Here is a 25,817-nt window from a genome sequence, read left to right on the forward strand (position 1 = left end):
AGGAATCAATTTTCTGTTTTGATTAGCCAAGGAGTTAGCAGGAAGGCCATTTTTTTTTTACCTCAAAGGTCAGATTTACTCGCTGTGATGGGTCAAAAGATGTCATATTATAAGTTTCGTGTGAGTTGAATAAGCGAGGAAGTAATTGAAGAAAAGAAAGCTCAATATTTTGTTGGCCTTAGAATCAAGAACAAGTACAGGACTGCTCTTGGAATTAGACTTTAGATGATTGGCTTATTATTTTGGCTTTCGTTTTTCCACAAGCAAGATCCCAAAAATTACCTAAGCTTTAGGGTGGGGTGACCTTTTTAACTCAAATGTTCTCCGATTACCCACAAGTACCGCTAAAACTGTACCGCCGGTTGTCTGGAATTTCAGTTATAGGTCTCAAATCAACATTATTTCCTTTGGAGTCGAATGAAAGACATTGATTACCAAGCCAAGTAACTTTCTCTCCGCGCTATTTCTGGTCACCTTTTCGGCTATGTATTGTTGACAATTCCTTCTGCGGCCAACAAACTTAGCGTCTTTCTGACCGTACATTTCATCCATCCATCCGAGGTCGAATCCTTCATCCCATCTGGCAATCATCATGGAGATGGAAGAGGGAGAGCTCAGCGATGAGGGTGGGCCCTTAGAAACGCCTCCCTCCCCCCCGCCGCCCATGGCCTCTCATCGTCGTTCGTCAGCCCAATGGGCCAGCCATAGCAATCCACCCGGGATTCAGGTCACTTTTCAGACGGGTGCTCGAGATTTGCCCGTGAGTATCTTGAGATGGCCCCAAAAATACGTCAGCAGGGTGAGAGTGGCATGCACGAAAGATTGATGATATGCTTGGTGTTTGACAGGATTTGGTGCGTTCCATCGACGGTGGAGACCAATTGCCCTTGGACCGGAGTCTGACTGAGCGCATGGAAAAACGCGCCAAGCGCTTCAACTTGTCAGGTTGGAAATCCCAGGTCAATTTTGATCTTATTCAAGGTCTCTATCAGAGGTAAGTTATGACGATTCTTGGACAACAGGACAGGATAAGGGAAAAAGATGGTTTTCTTTTCTGGCTGGCAGTTTGGGCATTCCCGAAGATGAACGCGATGGAAAGTTAGACAAAGATCAACGAATGTTCCGTTTGGAGGCCTTGCACGTTCACGGCGTGGGAAAAATGGTAGCCGAAGACATCTACGACTACTTTAAAGAGTTCAACCCCATCTCGTACGAGTGGGTGGATTCCAAATCCGTGAACGTGGGTTGGGCTTTGAGCTCCACTTCGGCTCAGGCCTTGTTGGCCTTGAGTCGCCCCATTCTGGAAGCCGAGGATGAAGCCATGGAGGTCAATGAACGTGTGGTGGACGAAAACGGCGATCAGGAACCTCGAGCCAAACCCGAACCTTTAACGAAAGAGGAACTATTGGACAAGGTAAGAGGTTTTAGCACTCATTGTAGATAGCGAACCACGGAGTCAATTGAATGAATGCTTCCAGTTTGAGAGGTCTAAAGATGAGCCGTTCACTCGAGATGAAATCCCAGGCCCAATTCCAGCCGGGTGTTGGCGCTTGGGTAAACCAAGTCAGCAAGTCACCACCATTTTTATGAGGATTGCGACTGTGAAAGATTCCGCCTCGGGCCATCCGACCGAAGATAAGCAGTTGTTTCAGAAGAATAGACAACTTCGTAAGGAGGCATGATTTAATTGTCACCACGTTCTTTCAACAAGATCTTCTTATTCTAGGCATGGAAGGAGGATTGCTGTCCGCGTCCAGGAAACGGAAGTTGCACGAAGTCGTTCAATTCGATAGGGAACGCGTCGCCGAAGAGGAAAGAGCCAAGAAATATACCGGTCCTGTAGGGAAGAACCCTTGGGGTTCGATTGCCAAGGATTGGACTCAAACGCCCAAGTCCCGGGATTTTGCCGACGAGTTGCAGTTGTTCGCTCAACAAAGAGGCATAGGAATACCTGGACCTGGTCCTTTGCGCCCGTTGGTCAAGGATTGGGATCAACCGCAAGACCTCAACGAAGAGTTCTATGAAGAGGAAATCGAAGAAGACGATGCCATTTGGAAGAAGAAGTTGAAACGGCCCAGAATGTCCATGGTAGCAGATGCGATTGAGGTCAAACGGCCACCGGCAAGAAATCGTCTCCATGTTCACCGAAGGATTTCCAATCCCAGTCGCATTGAAATCTACGAGCAAGAGGAAGAAGACGACGACTATGAAGATGAGCCATTGGTTCCTGCCAGAGACCTCCGAATGACCATCAAGACTAAAGTTGATCCTGATGCCCCCGAGTCCAATCAAAGACTCACGGAACGTTTCCACGGATCAGTTCATCGGCGTTTGGGCGAAAAACGACGCAATTCTGACGACAGTTTGGAACGCGATAATGGCGAGGATCTCCGGGGAGAGTTGACTGATCGACATTTACGCGGTAAGAACATGCTCATCCAAGTGTCAAGGTCGGATGGAGAGGAAGATCGAGAAGTCGAACGGATCAACCAAAAGGTTCCCTCCCTGGTTAGCGTTAAGCAGGAGAAGATGGAGGATGAGGCTGACAGGAGCGTGAAAACGATTCGCAGAATTCAATCCCCTGTGGAACCATTGGAGAGCAAAAAAGAAGTTCGTGAACAAATTCGACGCCAAGAGCGACAGAAAACCGAAAATTCCCAGTTGGACCGGAGCCGCTCCAGCCGTGTTAGTGACCGTGGTGTGGCCAAGAAAAAGCCTCTCAATGACAGGGAAATGATTCGCAAACCGATGAAAGACACGGACAGGAAAGACTCACGATCTATCTCCTCCAGAAGACCTGGGATCAAGATCAAGAAAGAAAAGACTTCTGACGATGAGAAGAAGAAACGAAAGACGAAAAAACGAGACGATAGTTCCTCAAGCAGTGACGACGAGTCGACTTCAGGGGACTCATCTTCAGATAGTTCCTCGTCCGACACATCCTCTTCGGGAAGTTCAGATTCGAGCGACTCGGACTCGGACTCTTCAAGCAGCAGTTCCTCGAGCGATTCCGAGGATGAGAAGGCCAAAAGGAGGAAAAAGAAGATCTCCTCCTCTTCGGGCATAGGCAGCAAGAAAAAGCTGTCTTCGTATTCGGATCGGTCCAAATTGCAGAAGCGTGGAATATCCAGACGGGAGGACATTAGAGAAGGTCGAAAAACTACGTCATCCGTGAGCGTCTTCAAAAGAGACACGCAAGATCATAATAGTAAGGGACGTGGAAGCAAGAAAGTGGATGACAAGAAAAAGTCATCCAAGGACGATAGTGGTCTTCGAGAGAAACTGAAGAAGTACTTGAAGAATGCCAAAGAGAAGCGATCCACCAGTAAAAAATAAAAGGCTTCGTACAAACTTAATGAAGTCGTCAATGAAGAACAATCTGATGTAACCCTATCAATTTTCGCCCCTGAATAAAACATACTTTGATGACAAAATAGGACTGAGGTTTGATTGGGCATCTTTATTCTGTTCTTTGTAATTTTGCCAAGCTTTGATTGGAGCATATTTGGGTGAACAAAATTTCTCCAACAAGACCTTGTTCAAGAGCGTTGAAGAATCTTGATGGAGACTAGGTCACTGTGATCCCAAATATTTTTTTTTTGTAATCCGAATCCGAATATGAATCCGAAATGTTTCTCGGATCCGAATCTGAATCCGAATCCGAGATACATTTACGTAATCCGACTTTAATCCGAAATATTTTGCAAAATCTGATTCTTTCACCCAATTGACTAAAAAAAAAAGAACTGATAAAATGCTTATAAGCCATATTTGTATTCATTTTTACGCCATAACATGACCAAGAGTCGCAATAAAGATTTGTTATTATCAATTTTAACTAGATGTGCCTTTTTGCCACTTAAACGTTTTGAAATGAGTGGAGTTACCTAAGTCAAAATATAATCTTCTTGTTGTAATGTCATGTTTTGTAACAATAGTACTGGTATGATCTAATTACGACGGCTCGAGCTATGACCTCTTGATGCTCGTGTATGAATTTTATATTTCGATAGGGCCTTATAAGCCTGACTCGCAATTGCAGTCGGGGCAGAATAAACGTGTGTTCTACTGATGACGACTGGCCTCTCTAATTAATACAAACTGAGTGACGAAGAGTGCCTTCATTTAAGACATGAATGCTAATCGTGCGCTTTCTATACCAAATTGTAATATCAACAGCCATTTGTTAGCCAGGAAATCGCGTCGGCTTGTGGACCACTTTAATTCTTAAAAATATGCCAGATGCTTGATGAATTACAAATTCCTATGTTTTTTTCAAATGAACGGGTCAAATAATTGATACAGCACATAACCACCGACTAAAATTTAAAAAAAAATTCGATTTCTTTCCAGCTTCTTAATGTAGCTTTGTACAATCAACAATTGCTTCTTGACTGAGCATTTGGAACCACTCAACACTCTGTAGAGAAAGATTCCAAAACTTCGACCAAAGTTGCCTTTGTTGTGTAAACGGGAGAGGAATCAGCATGTGAGATGTGACTCACAACTTTGTTATTTAAATGTGCTGAAAATGGGGTAGTCTAAATGCACCATTGGACAACCATCAAATGTTGTTTGATGGGCTTACTTAAGCTCGTGTTTTATTCATTCGTAAACTAATTCAACTCACGAGGATGATATATTGTAAAAAAAGTGCTCACAACAATTAACGTAGTTTGGTCATGCTTCATTTTGCGTTGGACGATTCAGGGACTCTATAGAGAGGAAACGACACGGCTTTCCCCTGACCGCCAAGTTAGGCCATTGCGTTAAATCAAGACAGTCACTCTAGTAGGAACAAAACAAGATTAACCATGCAACATAATACATTTCAGTGCTTTTAACTAAATAATGATCTCCTTGACATACAACTCCGTCCATTTACTAAATATTTCCAAATTAATTTTGAAAGTCAGAAGAATAAATGAAATACTCATGAACATCAAATTATTTAAAAACAATCAAATTGTTCTTCAAATCAGTGAAGTATTGCGTAAAACTGGTTCAAAAACACGCATAGATAGAAAATCAACAAGAATTATTTTACTAATTGATGAGGAACTTACACTGACAAAATAAAAAAGAAATGTATGGAAAATGAAATAAAAGTACATAAATGTTAACATATTAGAATATCTGGGATAGACAATTGATAACTTTGTTTTAATCCACACATTTGACAAAAAACATCAGGCATTGGTGAAAAATGAACGAGATATCTTTTTGTAGAGTTTAAATTTCTACTTATTGGGAAGTTTGCATAAAAGGAAGGCATTATTTAAGGGGCACAGAGTAATACCAAAGTAGAGTACACTAGACTTTAATTTGAACTTTGGACTCCAATAAAGTTGTTTTTTGCAAAAACATCCAAAATCATCCAATAAAACAGGTTTTATATCCCTTGAGATATATTATTCCATGATTATGAAGCATCCAAATAAGTTTAAAGAACATGATGTAGCTCAGAGCTACAATATGTCTACATTTGGTTTGAGGGCTATCCCTAGTTTGAGAACCATATTTTCATAACAAGTTCACCAAATTGCTTGAAATTTGGTCAAGATGTTCCTGACACAATTTTCTTCAAGTCATATCATTAGCAAAAAAGTATTGACTGATTGTGTTTAGAGCAAATTCTTGCTTTATCATGAAAACCCAATTAGCACTTTTCAGTTGTTGTGCTTTAAGACATGTTAAAAGTCATTTTAAGTATATTTACATGGTTGGTTTGAAGCACATACAATCAATGGTTTAGAAAATGATATTAGTCACATGTTTTGTTCAATAGTTAAGCCAATAAATGACATTTAAAAATTTCAGCAGCAAAAGTTTAGGCCTTACTTTGCGGGATAGGTTTGGTGATCACCAAAAAGTGGCGTTTCCTTGCTTTAGTGTCCTTGGACGATTATGCCGACGTCAACAAGAATTGTTTCACAGATAATAGAAAACTAGAGCAGGTTCCAACTCAAATATGTGGCAATGTGTTCGAGAATATGTCATGTGAAAGCTGTATGTGACCACAAAATGTGTCGAAACAGGGGTCGTGTAAATGCATCATATATAGGGCCGGCAAAAACTTGCAGATAAATATGGTATTTATTGACACCAAATTTGCATAATAAATCAACCGAATTTGCACAAAAATTTGCAAATAAGCTTTCTAAAACATAGGCATCCACTTGTTCAGTCTTTAAGGGCTGTTTTTGCCTTCTATATGAGACAACATGTAAATGAAAAGGAAAATTGTTTCATAATATCTTCCAACACTCGGATTTGAAGGTGCTCTCCAAAGATCATATAACGACTTGGTGTCGCATTGGCCTGACCTCAGTGCAGAGGAAAATGGATTTTGTGACAACAACTCTGTACACCAAAAAAGAGGAGGGTGATTGCCTGACCATAACTAACGACCTACAGGTGCTGGGTCTTCAACGAACCCAATCAGTGACAAACTAACTCAGAATCCGGGCATGCTGGCCGCTGAAAAAACATGAGTCACTGTGCACCAAAATTTATGTACCAGCTGATGAAGCAAGTGTTTTTCCTCGCGCTATGCAAGGTCTAGTCATTAAACGGTCTGTGGTGCTCTCCTTAGGAAGCAGGTTCTTGCCTTGTCCATGGTGCGTCCTGCCCAGATCAGTAGGGCCCTTTTTTTTGGTTTGGTTTTTCACGGGCTTTTCTAGCCGCAAAAGGGAATGTAATCCCCAGTACTATTAAAATGAAAGGTTATAATTCGTCTATTTATTAACTTTCAATCATAATGCGATATTTGGTCTACCAATGAATTTGAGTTGGGAGACCGAGCAAATCCTTGAATGCAGGGTTGATCTGGAATGCTGTCTAAAAAATTGTCCAAGTCTGACTTGAATTATGCAACCGGATCAACAAGGTCTACGTATTCCCTACGAATATTAGAGGGAAGCAAATTAAACAATGAATGAGCCCTAGGAAGAAGAGAGTGGACTTCATTGTTTGAACTATCCTGGATTCTCGAGGGCTTGAAGGTGCTCTTAAAACGTACATTAAGCTTCTATGGTAGCTAGAAATGACCCTAAATCCTGGGTTGGGACACAGCTCATGGATGCTTTTGAAGACATATAGGACTAGTTACTTTTCGTACCTTGCGCTCCCTCTGGTTCTACCATGAAGGAAGTGTCACCACGCATCTTACTGATGGCAAAAAGTTGGCACGAATTATTTTTTCGTATTTTCTGCATATTTTTATCACTTACGACGTAATGTCATCTCTATCAAATGAATGTTGAACTTAAATGGGTCAAAATAATTGTCGAACGATTTCCAAAACATGGCGTACAATTTTGTCAATGAAAATTTGGAAGCACTGGATGTGCTAAAATCATGGTAGTTCTTGCTGCAATTGTGGCGCAGCCTGACTAGGTCATACAGCTGAAATCCGATCCGGTACTTCACACGTCTCTATTGTATATTGATTTGGCCACCCGGCATTAGATTTGATGATTGAGGTATGAGCTAAAAATTTCGATCACAAGGATATGGAATTGAAAAAAAGACAAAAAAGGAACTACCAAAGATCCAGCACTTGCATTCTCACAAAGAAGGCATGGCATTGGACCCGAATGCAGGCATACGTTTCCCTCAAAGGTTGATTTACTATTCTTCTTGTCGTTGGGACGTTTTGAGAATGTTCCTCTCTGATAAAGAATGACACAGACCTATGGTTTAGTGGTTCAATGGCTATTTTATTTCTTAACGATGATCTTGTACGTCCAAACTAAGTCAAGTTCTAGCCTCCGTACATTAAGTGCACGAAGTCCCAGTATCCGAAGTCTTTCTTGGTAAGCGAAATTCCGACATGAGGGGATACATTTAGACGCTCTTATTTGAAATTGTTCAATTCGATTAGCGTCCCCAATATTTATCAGGTTCCACACGGGGCTGGAATACTCCAAGGTCTGCCGCATGTACGTCTTAACAAACGAGCCCAGATTGTTGGATTCCGAGAAGTAAATGCTCTCCATATCATACCCAGGGTTCCGTCCGCCTTAGCTGCAATTGTCGAGCAATGTTCACTAAAATTTAAACGGGAGTCGAATGCCACCCCGAAGTCCTTCTTTTTATCCGTCACTTCCAAGAGCACATGGCTCATTGTATAATAAGGTGGTCCCGGACCTGTCATGCCTTGAGTATGTGCACGTCCCACTTGACATTTGTGTATGCTAAAGCGCATCTTGTTGACCTTGGCCCATTCTGAGATAACATTCGGGTCATTTTGAAGCGTAAATAGGTCCTTATCAGAATTAATCTTTTTGCATAGTTTGGCGTCATCTGCAAATGTCATCAGAACGGAGCCATGAATTGGACGGAGGTCATTTATGAAAATGAGAAAAAGTAATGGTCCAAGGATGCTCCCTTGCGGAACGCCAGAGTTGACCGGTTGCCACGCTGAATTGGGCCCATTTAGAATTACTCGCTGCTGCCTATTTCGCAACCAACGAATCCAGAGGCACACTTTATCCAAAAAACCGATTCCTCGAAGGTTCATGACAAGTAACCTGTGATTAACAGAGTCGAATGCCTTGGCAAAGTCCAAAAATATTACGTCAACTGGAGAACCTTCGTCCAGGGCTTCAGTTACAAAATCATGGAAAACAACGTGGTTTGTTGTGCAAGAATGACCAGCCCGGAACCCATGTTGCTGTGAGGTGAAAAATTTTCGACCATCAAGAAACCTGGTGAGATTGTCTTTGATAATGCTCTCCATCACCGTACAACACACTGAGGTGAGCGAAATCGGACGGTAGTTGGTTTTTTCTTCACATCTCCTCCCTTGTGAAGAGGGAAGACATTTGCATCAGTCCAGTCCCGAGGAATGGTCCCCGACCTCATGGAGAGGTCGAAGAGAAAGGCTAGCGGCGAAGCAACACATCTTGCTAGTCTTTTCAGCACTCTCGCGGAGAGGCCATCAGGTCCTGGAGAAGAAGATTGTTTCAAAGCCTTAAGCTTCTTGAAAACTTCGTACTTGTGAAAAATAATTCCTTGCAAAGAACCAGGAGGCGACACATCTTCCTCAGCACTTTCGAAGGAATTGTCTCCCCGGAATGCTGACACGAAATAGTTGTTAAATCTTTCTATGATAGCCATATCTTCCTCCAGGAGCTCTCCATTCTCCTCCTGAAAAGCGTGAATCTTTCTGGTCCTCTTTTTTACACCAAGGACGTATGAATGCAATAATCGAATGTTTGACACATAGAAAACCATAACTAGAATGCTTAAGCTCAACAGGAGCTGCACCGCATGAGCGTCTTTTCAGGTCAGCTGACGTTGGTGGAAATGGGACTAAGATATTTCGTGAAATCTCGCTTTGGGCAAGTTGAATTATTCCCATGAAATGGTCATCATTCACGTTTTCTTTCAATTTCTTTTGATTTTTACAAACATACATGAACAAAGAGCGTTAGAATAGGATAAAAATCAAAGTGTTTTTGGCATAATTTAACTTGCATGTCAATGAAAATTGCAGTTTTGCTCTGCAAATCACATACATACGCATTTACCCTCATTTTAGTAACACATCTCGAAAGTGTAACGAAATGTAACAATAATGCAATACACTAATGATGCATTCAGATTTTCGTTTCAAACTCCAGGAGCAACATATTTTTGTAAGTGATCATATACTAATTGATTTTCTTCGGATGTAGTCTCATAAACCTTGTTTTTGGCAGTATAGTCATTTGAGAACAGCTCTCGTGGATGATGGTTTACTTCTTAAGGATCGTCAATGTTTCAATTGACAATGTGGTACTTTCAATTCCACGTAAGACCTAGAATTTTTTTGTTGCTGTTAAAGTGTAAATGTCAAATTACCAATCACAACTTTTTATTTCGTCGGGAGTTTTTCATTCAGATCAAAGAATTTAATGGCCGACTTGATGAATCTCGCTTCAGGCAAGTTGAATTATTCTCATGAAACGTTTGTTATTCATCTTCAATCTTAATTTCTTTTGAATCTTACAAATATACAGGTAGAAAGAGCGGTAGAATAATAAAAACATGCTTTTTAGGGCATATTACAAGTAACATGTCAAAAAATGATTTGGACATTAGTAGAGCAAATCATGTACTCTATTGATTGCAACGCAATGATAAGGCATTCGGAATTTCGTTTCAATCTCCCAACAATGTGCTTGAATGTGGGCGACATGATTGCGCCTATACGTAAACAAGGCAAATCCGACACCTCTGGAGGTCAGCCTGAACCTAGTCTTGTCTCTTGGGTTTCAGTTAAGTGTTTCCACCACATGGATGAAAACTTCAATTTGAGCCCCATTTTAACCTCTTCAAAATTGCGTTCTTAAAAAATGTGGTCGGACAACTTACTTAAACCCGTTTTATCAAGCGTGCTAGACGAGAGTAATTGCTTGACAAGGAGTCGTATTAGGGGTTTCTACTCTGAATTTGGACGAGCCGGCAACGATTCAAATTTGTACCATAGTTGTCCTAAGTAGCTTGACTACGAATGAAACATTTTTTTCCACCAGCGACAGCTGAGACGAAAAGACGCGATCGCAGCGCCCTTGATCGATCTATATATGAAGTTATCTATGGTTTGACAGCTGAGAGAGCTTTTCCTCGTAATCAATCTTGGCTTTCCTTATTTGGCTCTAAAGTCTTTGAAACGAGCCAAGTCATTGGGGTCTTTGGTCCGCTTGTACCTTTTCCACAGGTTGGTCTTCTTCTTTATATTTTGCATTGATGTCGGGTTAAGCCAGACTGGGCGATCCTGTTCACGCCGGATACGCCACGGAATGAAGCTTTCCATCCCCATCTTAATACGGGTTTTAAAATGACTCCATCCATCCTCCACTGTACAGTTTTGGAAATATTATTCCCAGAGGGGCGAGTTGAGAAAAACTGCAAACGCGTCAAAATTTGTCTTTGAAATATGTGGTACCATTTGTTATGTTTTGGCAAAATCTGTCGTAGACGCAAATTCACCGGAGATTGCAAAATAGTCACTCACTGACAAGTCTGGCCTGACCTCAACAGATCTTACACTTTCGGGACATGAGCACAGCACCAGGTCCAAGATGTTTCCTCCTTTATGAGTAGCTTCTCTCACAAAATGCGAAAGGAAGTTATTCCCAATCGCATCGCAGAAGGAGTGATCCTTTTCAGAGTGACCTCTTGAAGAATTCCAGTCCACTGACGGATGCTTAAAATCACCGAAAATTATTACGTTATCCTCAGAAGCTCCCAAAAACCGGTTCATATCATCCCTCTCGTCATTACTTGCGTTCGGGGACAGATATATGCAAAACACTTTGCGGTTTTCAACCTGTATCCCACACCACAAGTGCCCGAATGATTAGAAGTTATCTCTGAGCAATTCATACTTCGTTTACATAGAATAATTACATCCCCGCCCCGACCACTTCGAGTGTCAATTCGATCCTTTCTTGCAGCCACTTTGTAATGGCTGCTCGAGTTCTTCATTTGGTAAATCCTTATGAAGCCAAGTTTCACTTATCATCAATAAATTTGGCGATTCTTGACGAGTAAAACCTTAGTCTCCCACAGCTTGTTGGCAATACTTCTAATATTGAGGTAAAGAATGGAAGTCATTTTTTTGGATTTGAGTTTTTCAAGCGCCTTTTGTCTCCCACAATAGTCACCCTGTCTTCCTGGGATTTTGATCTCAACTTCGGAGATATCAGAGGCACTGGCTTCAAGCTCTCTTTTATCGGTCCAGTTCCTGTCACTTCATTTACATCGAGCGTTGGTTCCACTTCGTTGGCCTGATATCCTCTACGCTCCTTGTGAAACATTTTTGGACCTGCTTGACCTTTTGCAAACCTGCTGAACTAATTGGAGCCCAAATGGGCGAGGAATATTCAAGATGTGGCTGGACAATCAACTTGTACAGAGTTAGCATCGTGATACTATCTCTGTACTTAAACGTGCCATATATCCAACCACATGTTTGAAAAGCTTTACCCACCTTCAGCTGGATAAGCTCATCGAACTTTCCATTATTTTGGAGGACTACACTTAAATCTTTCATAGATGAGACCTGTTCAATATATTTACCTCCATTATCTACGAGTGGAGAATTCAAAGGAGTTGACCCGAAGGTCATTGAGCGGAGTTTCATTTCGTTCAGGGCCACATTTCTCTCAGTTACCCAAGAGTAGATTCTTTCTAGGTCCTTTGCCAGACTAGTGAAATCTTAGCCATTCCTACCAGAAACTAACTTTGTATCGTCAGCATTAGAAGAGAGACTGGCAGTGATACTAAGTTTTTGAAGCGGGGCAATTGCCTCAAAAGCATGTACATTTCAAAGCATAAATCTTATATATTTCGAATCATTTTAATATCTATCAAACATCGTCCGGGGGGAATTGTATGATAGTCAATCTACGTGGTTATCAACCATCTATGACCACGAGATGGTATGCTGTCCTCTTTGAAATGAACACGTGAAAATCGAACACATGCCAAAGTAAGTGGGTGTGACACGAGGTAGCGTCTTAGGACTGGTCTTATTTCAAACTTTCATCACCTCCTAAAGTGTTTCTGAAGGTCCCAATAAGTTCAAATTTACCGACGACACAAGATTATTTCATATTGGTCCAAGGGAATCTGTCTTGTCTACCCTCCAGGCTGATTTATAACACAAAAAATGCTAGGTAATTCGGTTTGGACCGGAGGGAGAATGAATGCCTTTTAAAGCACGTCGGATTTTGGGTGAGGAAACCAAACAAAAGCAGAACGAAGTTAACCGTATGATTTAAAGTAAAGTACTCTTGTTATCATGGGTTAGGTGTGAATGAGACATCGGACAAAGAAGGTTGAAACAAAGGTTTTGAATTGAGGGAAAGTACAATGCTAATTGGGAAATAATATAAGAGGAAACACATAAGAGGAAACACTAAATCTATTATCTACAATCACACCAAAGTGCAAATCTTAAAAGCTGTGATGCATGAATGATTTTAAATACATCTACAACCTAAACAAAAAGCGCTAAAATAAAACGACCAAGAGTCGCAATAAACATTATTATTATTATTAAATGCTGCAGTATCAAACATGGATATGCTCAGTTTTATTTTCTTCTGTACCGTATTCGAAAATGGAGTTATTTAACTTAGTTTCCATATGTGAGGTCGAGAAAGAACTTTCAATTAAAGCCGTTATTATAATTAGTATGTTTCCGTACCTTCAATTTATCTTCTTGTGTCCAATTATTTTGGTTTTATCACATTTGTGTGTTAGTGAACATATGTTTAGATGTCAAGTAGCTATAAACGAGGGCATGGCTAATTAACTGATTATTTTAGAAACTCTTAAATAACTAATTCTTGATTTTTAACAGAAAATCAATTAATGTATGATCTGTGGAAATCAATAATTTTGGACGCACAAAATGGCACAAATAGAAATAATCCAGTAAACGATTATTTTGTTGAGCAAATCTACCGTAAATTTTAGACGCCACAGTATCCACAGAAGTGATCAAAGTCATATTATCCTCTATGCATTATTTATTGAAAATTAGTATTAAGGGACCAACTAATATTATAATTCAACTCAAGCTGAACAAGAATGTAAAGTTAGAAACATATCTTAATGTAGGACCAGGATTTTTCATAAACAAGTTAAATAAGTAAAAGCATGTCAAAAATATCATGATTGTCAGAGACTTGTTTGATTCTCATTTTTTTGGATTTAAGTGCAAATTGTACAATTATTTTGACAAAATTACTTGTTGAATATGAAATTCGAGGAAGAATCTCTAACTTTTTTATTTGGTCAAATAATTTATGCCCTACAATAGACGTTTGGTATTTAAATGTGGACACATTTTGGATCCCAACATCATTGTTCTCGAGATACTAACACGTTCATCGTCATGAAGAACCTTCTTGCTCCTTTGGCTCTTGCTCTTGTTCTATCCGCGCTTTTGGTCCAAACCGAGGCAAAAGGTACTGGATCAATACTCTTGTAAACACTTGGTGATAAAAAAAATATTTTGTTTTTTTTTCTTTTCAGGCATGAACCTAGCCAATAAAAAGTGCAGCAATAATCCAAGTTCCAGTGACATATTCAGATCAGTTGATAAATGCAAGGAGACATGTACTTCACTTGGTTCGAACTATTCGTGGGTCACGTCTGCGCATCGATTTACCTGGCGTTGTGATTGCTATGAAACCTGCAATCTCGTTGCTTCGTCGTCTGGGTTCATTTCGTTACTTGGAAAAGATGTGTCTAACATCTTTTAGCAACCCAATGAGAGAAAAAAAGACCTAAAATTTTTACTTATGGAATAAATGGAAAGCATCTGATACTTTTGCACTCCAACTGATTTCATCTAGATCAGATCATTGACCAGATCTTATAGAACAGCAACAACAGGACTTTCTGAAAGAGGCTCCTTGTAAGCCACAGACCTTGTAAAAAACGACAAACATGTACAGGCTACCTGGGTTATGGTGCAGTCACGCGGTACTGATGGTAACAATTATGCAGATTTTTTATCCGCGGACTTCCCTACCGCTACTGAGATTGGAATCCCACAGATCAAGACGAGAAATTTAAAATTCCCGTTCAGCCTTATATTCAAGGATTAGCTAGATCAGTCAACTCTAATTCGTTGGTCGGTATATATTATTTGACCGACCAACGAATTAGAGTTGACTGATCTAGCTAATCCTTGAATATAAGGCTGAACGGGAATTTTAATCAAAAACATGTCCAAGTCTGGCTTAAATCCTGCTACTGGATCAACGCCTACATACGCCCTACGAATATTTGAGGTCAGCAAATTGGACAAAAAGAAGAGAGTTGGACTTCATTGTTTTAACTAGCCTGGATTCTCGAGGGCTTGAAGGTGCTCTCAAAACGCACGTTAAGCCTCTACAATCACTAGAATTGACCCTAAATCCTGGGTTGGGACAAGGCTCATGAATGATTTTGAAAACGTACAGTATCAGATACCTTCCGTACCTTCTCTGTATACTGTACAGTCCCAACTTTTTCAGTCTCTCCCAATAGCGGAGCTCACTTATATCCTCAATGTTCCTAGTAAAACATCTTTGGACCTGCTCGAGCTTTTGCAAACCTGCTGAACTAATTGGGGCCCAAATGAGCGAGGCATATTCAAGATGTGGCTGGACAATTAACTTGTACAGAGTTAGCATTGTGATACTATATCTGGACTTAAACGTGCGATTTATCCAACCACACGTTTGAAAAGCTTTACAAACTTTCAACTGGATATGCTCATCGAAAACTGAAGATGTCTCCATGTATGTTGGCCATAGACTCTGCATTGCTTATGACTTTCCCGTTGACCTCAAAGGACCCTACAGGTTGTTTCATCTTTCTCTTTGAGTTTGCATAAGAGAAAAATGCCTTCGGATTCGACCTCACCTCCTGGACTACTCTACTTGCCTTTTTCAACAGATCGAAGTCAATGAAGGCCTTAATTAAACCTTGGATCAACTCCAACTTTTTTTGGAGACTACCCACTATTACTGGACTCGAAGTGCTCTTCAGCCTTTTTGCTAGTTTGCAACTCTTTTTGAACAAAGTCTTCCAATATTTTGGAAATTTTGTCCGTGTACCACCTATCGGAACACATTCAAAGATTACTAATCTGGAGCAAACTTCCTTAAAAGCTGAAACTAATTTAGCAATGGCTGCATCTATGGACGATTCCTGTTTCAGAATTCAAATCATGTCAAGTTTTTCTAATCTTTCTGTAATCAAAGGCCAATGTTCATCTTTGAACTTGAACTTAGCCAGACCGACCTTTTTGGCCGGTCTTACTCTAGAGCACGCCGGCTTTTGAGTAATGGTCGACCCTATCTCGAGAACATGATGATCTGACAGATTACTAGGTGTCACATGGACATACTGGATCAGATCAGGGTCATTGGAAAAAAACAAGTCAAGAACGCTATTCGCTCTGGTGGCTACACCAACATGCTGAGAGAAATTGCGCAAGATCGCAATTTCCTTCAGCTTTTCGAACGACTGAGATGTCGATTTCGAAATGAGAATATACCCATAGGGACTAGCCTTCCACTCTCCAACGCTAGCCGGAGAATTAAAGCCCCCTACAAAGAAAACCTTTAGGGAAACTGGCTGACTTGAGAACTGGAGGCCTTAGGGGGATTTGGAAAGGTTTGTGGGATGACATTTGAACTGACAAGATTGCGCCAAGCCAGAAATAACGCGGTTTGAATGGCAGGCGTGACGAAAGTTTCAATTTGAGTTCTTACGTCTTGAAGATAAACATCGAGTTGGTCGGATGCAATATATCTCATTGAAGTTGAATTTGCGGCTTTGACCCCACATACTCTCGACGATTCTACAGAAATATAGTTGATACTGACTAAATCCTGGGAAATAATTGGTTCCGTAGCTCCGTTATCAGGCAAGGCCTTCATTGTGAATGAAGTTCCTTCAGTTGGAATCACCCGAATTTCAACAAGTGGGGTCGGGTTTGAACGAATAGAGTTAATTCTTATTAATCAATGTGATCTGAAACTTGGACAGGATCAGCTTTTGAATTAGGGAATCACTTGGTTGATCCATGGTGGCTCATGGACCTAGGCCAATGGTAAATGGACGAATAGTTCCGACAAACGGGGGTGGTAAGTCCGATTCTTCTTGCTCTTTGAGCGAAATCCCAGATCTTTGCTCTCGGTCTGGATTTGTTGTAAAGGCATCCTATGTTCTTGGATGAAGTTCTCCTCTTACCAATAGTTTGAAGATGGACACCGAAAGTCTCACACACTTCCCTTGGCCTGTTGCCGGTCTTCAGCAGGCCCTTAGTTTTGGTTCTGTCATGAAAACATCTCTCTTGCATTCTAGAACATTGTTTTGGTGGCAAACGATGGGAGGATTACCACCCGCCTTTAGATTAAAATTAGATCATTTGCAATATGACACCACCCTATGTGCTCAACATGTTCTTTCAATGAAAGCTTGAGGTTTAATGTCAAACAAATATTTGAGCAATGATGATCATAGCCCTGAATTTTTTTACACCCATCCTATTCCCCTAAAGATGACCAAAATCCCTCCTTTTCCTCAAAAATCCTCAGTTTTAGGTTGATTATAGTAAAAATTCATGAAATAGTTTCATTGCCCAAAAATGTTTGAAACAAAAATTGAGCAGTTAATTTGGCAAAGTATGGTGTTGATGATCAAAAGCCCTGAAATATTGGTCATCTATTTTTTTGTGAAAGTAATTGTAATGAGTAACGCCATTACAGTTTTTGGCAAGTAACAGTTGTGTAACGAATTACACTTTTTGGCCAAAATGATGGTAACTGTAATCCGTTCCTAATCCGCTTCAAACGTGGAACTAAAAAGTGCCATTAACGATTGTTGTCAAGAGAACGCCTTCAAATTAACAAAATCAAACCGAAGACCATGGCTTTTCATCCAGGCATCAGCCTTTCACTTCCTTTTACATTAACAATAGTCCTATTAAAAGAAAGTAAATTGTCAAGTAATGAATTTTATTTTTCTGTAGGTTTTACATTCAAAACCCCAACTAGTCCGGACAACTAATTTTTGGGCAAAAGCAAACTTGAAGAGCTCAGATCTTAGTTAAGTGCTGGAGCATTTTCATCTTTGTTCCCTATGCAATGTAATAAATAGTCTCACGATATGCCAATAGATATTGACTGATTTTATTGATATGAATAAGCAAAAAGTCCACCAAAAAGGAATATTCAATTAAAGGTTTTGCGGGATTCAATTAGACCAGATTTGTTGTAAAACAAAGATTTCTAGAATCTTGCTGGATAGCCATTGATAAACGTGAATATTAGATTGCTTAATTCGATTCATCAAAATCAGATGGCCTCCATGTTGGATTTTCGGACCCAATGGACCTCTCTTAAAATTCATTCGTCATATCAATACAACGATAAATGGGATTTTTAAAGTTTGCTTAACAATGGGAGCTCTTATCCCTTATTTTGGAGAGAAATTGAATCAAAAGATATAAAAGAAAGTGCTTAAGGAGCTATTACAGTTAGTTACAATATTTTAGGTAAAGGTAAGATTACAAAAAAATGTTGTCGTAATGGTTCACCAATATTCGAAAAAAAACACGCCCAAATTATGATTCAAAAACAGAATGCTTTTGGCGTTTGGCAGGTTTTGTAAAGCAGCAAAATTTCAAGCTGCCTTCAATTTCTAAGAGAAAGGCGAAAAAACTTAGGTTGTCTTGCTGAGATATATATAGATCATAAGATGATCCTATTTAATAGTAAAATCGATAGTTGTGTTGTCCACTCTTCAGTCAACTCGTCCCCTGAATCGGATCAGTCCTTATAAAACATCTCGACAATACTTAAATTCCACCCAACACGCATCTCTTATTTTTCAGTAAGGCAACAAAGAATTGGGTTGAAATATTTTTTCAACTGAGGTACCACTTCAATATCATAACGTTTGCGATGCGTTATGCAAATCACTTTGATAGCTTGCAGAAAAAGGCGCATGCTCTTGATAGGAATTTAATTCATAAGTAGCGATATAAAAATGGAGAGCGTATCACAGCTTTGAGTTCAAAGGTACATGTTCGGCATTAAGGACAAATGTGATCAACAGTCTGATGAGAACAACCCCGTATAACGTAGACCCCCATTGGGATCTCGGCTCCAAAGGTTGTGGGGGTGTTTGGTATTTCCATCAAACGAGCTACCAGATTGGTTGATGGCTAAATTCGCCGTTTCATTTTGATTCGGCATCTTGAACTGCGTGTTGATGTAGTTGGCAATGTCTTTGGGCTTCATGGCTGCATTACCTTCGCCTTCATTCTCCTCAATGACAGCAATTTCTTGGTTATTCATGTAGTCCTGAATTCGGAGATAACCAATCTTGGAGGCTAAATTGTTGTCGGCAGAAGTGGCTCCCCCTGGTGAGAGAGCTTGTCCGTTTGGGGAATATCCGGAATATTGCGAATCAGTCATGGAGCGACCGTCACCCTCATCTCGAGTCATTACTATCCTAGGATCCATGATCTTAGAGTCCGTTAAAGGCTTGGGCGGGATTGGTGGCCTTCTCTTCATAGGCGGAGGAAGTTTCAAATTGGCATGAGCCTTCTCAATGGTTGCTGGTTGGTCGAAGCTGTTCATGCTCTCCTCCACATTTGGAGAAGTGCCACTTTTGTTCAAGGTTTTGGTGGAACCTTCAGAGTCGGAGTGATGGTCAACCTGAACAACTTGAAGATTGTTAGACATAATGATTGAAGCCAAGGGAGGGGCGAGGTCAAGACCAATGTTTCTTTCGTGATAAACCTCTGAGATAGGATTGTCTCGTCTTAAATCTCTGAATTGGCTTCGACGAAGACTGTCGTGGATGTTGATCTCGCTCAAATCAATCCTGGCATCGGATGAGTTCCCATCATCTGACTTGACAATGAAAGTATTTGTGCTTGAAGTCAAGGAAACCGTATCAGCGGCGATGGAGGATCGTTTTTGGTTCAAAGTGCTCTCAGGACTGCCTGATTCTCCAGTTGGAGGCATTCTTCGTGTGACCCCTGGGTTGAGCCGAGAATCTGCGGGGACAGGGCGTTCCACTTTTCTCGAGATTGTTTTAGTGGTCTCAGCTCGAACACTGAATTTGTCATTGGGATCCGATTTGTCCGTGATCTTTTGATTAGCATGATAACCAACGTCCGTGAACACGCTACGAATGGGCATCAGTGGTTTTCCAGCCGGTTGCTTCACGCTGTATTGTTGCATATCATGATTTTCATAAATACCCTGAGGTCGGCCAGGATTGGTCACACTGCTCATTTCCTGCAGAGCTTGATCCAAGCGGCTCTGAATGATGGGATGTAGATTGGGTTTCTTCACCAAATTTTTGGCTGGGGACCAATCTGCCAAAGAACTGGCATTGCTGCTAGAAGAATCCGCCTTGTCCTCAGTTGGAGTCGCCATAGTGTTTCTGGATAGGCGTTTCCCATAAGCAAATGGTCCAGCATGGTTGTGATGATGAGGTGATCCAAGGGCATATGAGTTTCGAAGGAAAGACTTCGGCACCGGATTGACCGGACTTGGTGTAAAATTACAATCACTCTCATGGCCTTTGCTATGAGTTTGGTAAAGGACCATCGGTGGTAGAGGTGGGACCGGTGGAGGTGGAATAGACGTTTGAGGGAAAGCCGGATGTGGGGGTGAATCGTTTAATCCGGCTTGTCGACCATCGGGCTCTCCGCGACTTCTGACATAGCTTGAAAATGCTCCGGAGGCTCCGTCAAGGACCACACCACTCTTTCGTGGAAGTGGGAACGGCGATGCTGGTGAGATCATATCAACGGATTCGTCCTCGGTCTCGTGCTCAGATTCAGGATCCTCTTCTGCCAGGGACGAATTCGAGCTTTCATCCATTTCCACGGATCTGGGAGCATCCTGAGTGTCGAAGAGCGCCACCAGAGCTTGCAGGGCAAACTGGATTTGCCTCTTGTTGGCGGTTTTGCCGGTTTTTAGAATAACATCGTCCTTGCCCACTTCCATGAGGTCAAATCCCAAGGATGCTAGCAATTCATGACAACCCTGCAATTGCCAGAGCTTCACATTGACGGGTACTTGTACACCTGCTTCATCAGCATGCATGTTGACAGAGACAGTTCTAAAGAGGGCAATTATCTCATCCGCCTCCTCTTGACTGGCCAAGAGTTTTGACAGGGCCACCCACGAGGTTTGGGAGAGCCCTAAGATGGCTTGAAGGCTCGCACTGCATTGTGCCAATCTTTCACCTGGGTCACTTTGAGGGAAGAACACCGACGCGGGAATGTTGTTGGCCTCGGGCTCAAATCGAAATCCAACCGAGATGAGCAGATCCTTCCAACCGTCCACAGATCCGACCTTGTTCTCTATGCTTTTTTGCGACGTGTACATGGCGTTCTTGTATCCCCGGTTGAGTCTCTGCAGGCTCTTTTCGACCAAGTGCAAAGTGACCCTCAACGCATCTCGGCAACTCTCGGGGGTGTGAAGGATCTCCCTCAAGGCTTGTCCCATGAGAGCGACCTTGTTGGTCAGCTTCACGTCCACTCCAATGATGGTGAACCCGGCCCAATTGGTGGGGTTTTGAAGTTGCTTCGTGTTTTGGACGGTAGTCATTGCTTCTGCCAAGGCTTTGCTCACCCGTGAACCCTGGAGCATGGATGAATAGAAGGCTTTCATGATGAGTTTGACGGCAGTGCTGGGCACCGGCCAGAGAGAGACCATCACGGTTTGCGCTCCAGCTGCCAAAAAGGCTCTGGTCAAGGCGATAAGTCCGTCTGAAGTGATTTGCCCGTGTTCGTCTTTCGTGTAGCAACTGGAAATAACGACAAGCTTGGCATTGAGTTTGAGGTTGAGGATGTCGGCAGCCGTGAGCAAGAATTCAGACAAAGAAGGCATGTCTAAAGTGGAAGAAGCCACCTCTGATCGAACGTCTTCTTCCTCATGAATGGTATCCGAATGGATGGAATAACGCTTGTTGGCCACGCCTCCTGTCGGAGAGGTCCCACTTAATGACGATTTTGATTCAACGAATTCTCCTGGACAGAGCACTAAAGCGGAGAGCTTCCATGACACATGACAGGAGAAATGGATGCACTCAGCTTGGGATATTTGGCTGAGAATAGCCTCCTTTGTTGCCTTCTCAGCTGTCAGTGCTCCACTTTGCATGATTTCGGCCACAATAGAGGCCTCCTGCCCTGAAGAGGGAATATCACCCCATCCCCATTGATCACTGATCGTGCTTGGGATCTTGGGATTTCCCACCACAATGGCCGAGGCTTGATCAGAATTCTTGCTATTCTTGGAGCGAGATGTTTTGATCGAGGTGAGTGAAGGTGACGTGATCAAACTGAAACGCTCGCACAAGCACTCGGTGGACGTGGGGCCTTTCAACATGGCGAAAGGCACGAGATATAGATCTCCTTCCAGCACGAGCATCAGCTCACAGGGGTAGTTCTCGGGTAGCTCGTCTTCCATGGGCTCAATGAGAACCTTGTAGAGTTTCTTCAAGCACGAAGGTCCTTGCCATCCACGTCGAGAGCGAGTGCTGTGTCGGGAACTGGCGGTCAAGCCACTCATGGTACTCCCCGCCCCCACGCTGCCCACACTGAATAACGAGCTCAACGAATACGAGGATGCATTCAGTCTCGAGCTCCGATTCACCATCCTCAAGAATCCGGATCTATCACTCTCCTGGTTCAGCTTGTCGCCCAAGGCATCCAGATGGGAGGACCACAAGTCATCCACGCCCCCTCCATTTTCGTTCTCGTCATCTCCTCGAGAGCCCGAGTAAGTCATGTTGGAATTCTGAATGCCTAACGCCTCTCTGATGCTATGGATGTTCTCCTCCAGCATGGCACCTTTTGACGCGTCATTCTCCTCTCCTTCCTCGGGGCTCACACATACTTGATGGAATTTGACGATGCCTTTGGTAGGGATGATCAACCATACGAAGAGATAACCGGCGGCCAAACTGTAGTATAGAACCGAGGCGTTTTGTCGATTGACCAGACTGACAATTTCATTGACTGATGAAGGTGTGCTCTCGTCCAGGCGACTCAAACGAGAGGTGGCATTTGACCCCGGGGAACTTTGGCGCTCCAAAAGTAGATCCACGAATGCTCTCGTTCGAGCTCTCTCCGCCACTACAAGAGCCTCATTTTCTCGCCCCAAGTGCACTAATACCCGTTGAAGAATGTGGTAGCATTCGGTCTGAAGGTCAAAGAGCGACAACTTGTAGTCAGAAGTCCCTTTGGCTTCTCGACGGAAGGTCTCAAAAAGTAAAGCGGCCCTCTCCAAATGCTCATAGGAATGGTCCAAGTTTCTGATCTGCCAGTGAATGACCCCCAAACGATGTCGAATGCGAGCTTCGTCCTCTCTTCTATTGGATTGTTCAGCCAAATTTAGACCCCGACCAAGATAAGCGATGGCTTCTTCCAGATTACCCAGACGATGTTGAAGACGACCTAGCAAGAAAGAATTGAAGAATAAAAAAAAAGGTTTATGAGAGCTGATATCCTTCGTGAGCTCGGTAGTCAATGTGCTCCTATCAAGCCTATCTAAACAATGCGTCTTCTTTTTTTGGCTTATGGTTATTTATTTGCTGGTGAAGTGGGATCTTGCAATTGTCTGGAAGACACCAAGAACTGTCGACGACTTCTCTAATCGTAGCAATCCCAGGTTGTTGTGTTTTTTTTTGCCCTCTTCATCCGTGGTTTACCAATGACAAGAAATTTATAACCCAACGTTGTTATCAGATCTTTGGAGCCGTGTGTACGCGTTTATTAAATTGAGGTCTTTTGGCGTTTGTCAATTGTCCAACGGGTTATTTTCTCCCTTGGCAGAGGCTCATTTGTCCGGCATTCAGGAAAGGATTGACTGTGTGACTCTAATATTTCAGGATTAGCTGAGCTTAACTCTCCCATTGAGATGTCGAAAAACACATTTGAAAAGGAAACTCAGAAGGAAACCACCCAATGGTTTCGTGATAACAAAGAGCAGCACTCACCTAGACCCCCTAATGATCTTGTTTGGGCCGTGATGTCATTGGTTTGTAGAGCCAAGTCCAGATAATTCTCATGAGCAATCAGGGCCTTATCCATGTCTTCCATGCCCTCGTAAGTGGCGCCTATATTGGCCATGGCCCTGAGTTGACCGTCCTTGTGGTCGTTGGCTTGGGAGATATCCAGATCCAGTTGGTGATATTGCAATGCCGAGTTCCATTGAAACATTTTCTGATGAACCATCCCCAATCCAGATGCCGATTCAGCTTCTGATAGACGGTCATTGGACGACCTAATCAGTTGAATGAAGAAAGAAAAGTACGCTATTTTGAAAGCTTTCAATTCTATAGTGTTATCATCCAATGCCGTCTCTGCATCTGTGCTACTATTGTGTGTGTGTGTGTGTGTGTACCCTAGGAAAGGTAATCAAAGTCGGCCTGTTCAATTGATAAAGCCCATGGAGGATGAATGAAAAGGCAGAGACGGCGATTAGATTAGACTGGAAATGAGTTCTGAAGAGATTACTGGAACTTCTCCTTACCGAGCTGAGTTGAGCTGATGATCCAGACAAGACAATGCTTGTTCAAAGTTACCCAAGAGGGCGTGGATCTCCCCTAGATCTCCGTAGGCGGTGCCTTTAGCATTGATTTTGGACAAATCGTGGGCAACAACGAGACGCTTTTCGAAGCAAACCTATTCACAAGACAACAATGCATATAATCAACTGATTAGTTACTGAACAGTGCTGCCCCTTGATTTGCATGCGTTCAATCGGGTCATCATTAAACTTCCTTACCAGAGCCTGTTGAAGGTTCCCCAAGTTCTTATGGGCCAGACCGAGTTCACGGTAGGCTCGGTCCTGGTCTTTGATGGCTTTCAGCTTCAGACTGATGTCGAGATGGTGTTCATGGCACTTGATGGATTCCTCATAGTCAGCCAAGGCCTCGTAGCATGAGCCCAAATTACCATAGGCCCGGCCCTTTTCCAGGAGAAAGCTCGGTGGCGACGAGGGCGATATGACTTGCTCAAGAGCCGCTAATTGTTGCTCGAAGCACCCAATAGCCTCTTCGTGTCGCCCCAAGTTGATCTTGGTCAGGCCCAGATTGCCCTGCGATTGCGCCTCCATGGCCGAGTCTTTGATGTCCTGGGCCCGCTCGAGTTGTTCCTGGTAGCATTTCATGGCATTGATGTAGTTACCCAAAGAGAGATGCACGGCCCCCAGGTTCCCGTGGGCCTTGCACTCCCCTCGCATATCCGCAATGTCTTGGAGAATAGAGAGTTCCTGCAACGAACAATGAGTGTAACTCTTCATTTTTGCTTCCTCTTGAAACGAGATTTCTTTCATCTGTGACAACGGGTGATTATCTCTCGCGATAGAGAACAAACGTCAAAAGTCAAGTCAACACGGCCATTAAACTCAGAATCCCGACAGCTCGTCTGCTCTCAAGCTCTCAAGCCCTCATCCTCTTTCTTTTTGCCCTGTAGGAGCGGGAGCTCGGAATTATTTAGAGTTATGAGTTGAAGATTTAAAAGCTCCAACATCTGGCTGTTGATCGGGCGGCAATTTAAACGTCACAAAAGAATGTGGCATTTTTCCTCCTACTTTGCAAGCCTCGCCACCAAATGATCCATTAATGGGCGATGAATTGTGACAAAGGGGATGTAGCGAGGTATCTCCAGAAGGTTGAGATTCTAATGCTTCCCGCACAATATGTAGATTCAAGCTCAGGAAAAAAAGGTTAGATCCTTTGATTTCATGTGTTGCAAGACGACCCCCCATTCTCTGATTGCACCCTGTCATTTGGAAGAGCTCGGGTCCCGAAAGACACAAAAAAGTCTGACATTCCTGCCTTTGAGTCTGATCACAACTGGGATTTTGAATCATCAATCACATTTGCGCCTTCAAAGCCCTCTCTGATGGTCGAACTTCGTTCTTTGAGGTCACCCTCGAGCTTGGAACACTTGAGGAATGAGGTCAAACCAGACCTGGAGTCGAATCGTATTCGTGGTCAGAGTCGGAGCAAATTACGGTTTAAAACCCAAGGTAGAATGATAAGATCTTGGTTAAATCTTGTACTTCTAGGCCCGAGGGCCAATTCATGTCAAGTCTTCTTCGATCAAATATCATGCGATCCTCACCGACGAGGAGGACAGATGATTCCCACTTGTAAATTTGTAATTTTCAATAGTTGAGTAGGATTTGCGTGTCGTTATGCGTGGGCTCAGATTCAAAGATATGAGCATTGACCAAAAATGGAAGCCGCTTATTCCGAAGACATCCCCCTATATACAA

At 42.4% G+C, this 25,817-nt stretch overlaps 2 protein-coding genes and 2 long non-coding RNA genes across 6 annotated transcripts in view; 2 read left to right on the forward strand and 2 right to left on the reverse strand.

The window, feature by feature from the left end:
* The first annotated feature begins 505 nt into the window (after nt 1-505).
* LOC131886825 (nuclear cap-binding protein subunit 3-like) lies at nt 506-3,434 on the forward strand. The gene is made up of 5 exons (XM_059235240.1): nt 506-760; nt 849-994; nt 1,066-1,414; nt 1,479-1,668; nt 1,727-3,434. The coding sequence occupies exons 1-5, from the start codon at nt 593-595 to the stop codon at nt 3,334-3,336; spliced, it is 2,463 nt and encodes an 820-aa protein (XP_059091223.1). The 5' UTR covers nt 506-592; the 3' UTR covers nt 3,337-3,434.
* A 4,261-nt stretch (nt 3,435-7,695) lies between these two features.
* Nucleotides 7,696-10,680, reverse strand: LOC131887043 (uncharacterized). Of its 2 annotated transcripts, none has more exons than XR_009373978.1 (2): nt 10,521-10,680; nt 7,696-9,267 (listed from the first exon to the last, which is right to left on the reverse strand). It is a non-coding gene; the product is annotated as an uncharacterized LOC131887043 (long non-coding RNA). The 2 variants fall into 2 exon arrangements; XR_009373977.1 differs by having other exon boundaries at nt 7,696-9,284.
* LOC131887044 (uncharacterized) lies at nt 10,587-14,332 on the forward strand. 2 transcript variants are annotated; one of them, XR_009373980.1, is made up of 3 exons: nt 10,587-10,708; nt 13,823-13,970; nt 14,038-14,332. It is a non-coding gene; the product is annotated as an uncharacterized LOC131887044 (long non-coding RNA). The 2 variants fall into 2 exon arrangements; XR_009373979.1 differs by lacking the exon at nt 10,587-10,708 and having other exon boundaries at nt 11,242-13,970.
* A 4,182-nt stretch (nt 14,333-18,514) lies between these two features.
* LOC131886731 (tetratricopeptide repeat protein 28-like) overlaps nt 18,515-25,817 on the reverse strand; it is a 33,333-nt gene continuing 26,030 nt past the window's right edge. The window contains exons 7-10 of the mRNA XM_059235132.1: nt 24,321-24,806; nt 24,066-24,217; nt 23,530-23,816; nt 18,515-22,987 (exon numbers count right to left, since the gene is read on the reverse strand). Of these exons, the coding sequence (XP_059091115.1) occupies nt 18,615-22,987; nt 23,530-23,816; nt 24,066-24,217; nt 24,321-24,806 (5,298 nt within the window). The 3' untranslated portion in view covers nt 18,515-18,614. The remainder of the gene's footprint in view (nt 22,988-23,529; nt 23,817-24,065; nt 24,218-24,320; nt 24,807-25,817) is intronic.

The sequence above is a fragment of the Tigriopus californicus genome, chromosome 9 (assembly GCF_007210705.1).
Source record: "Tigriopus californicus strain San Diego chromosome 9, Tcal_SD_v2.1, whole genome shotgun sequence".
NCBI classification, from domain to species: Eukaryota; Metazoa; Arthropoda; class Copepoda; order Harpacticoida; family Harpacticidae; genus Tigriopus; species Tigriopus californicus.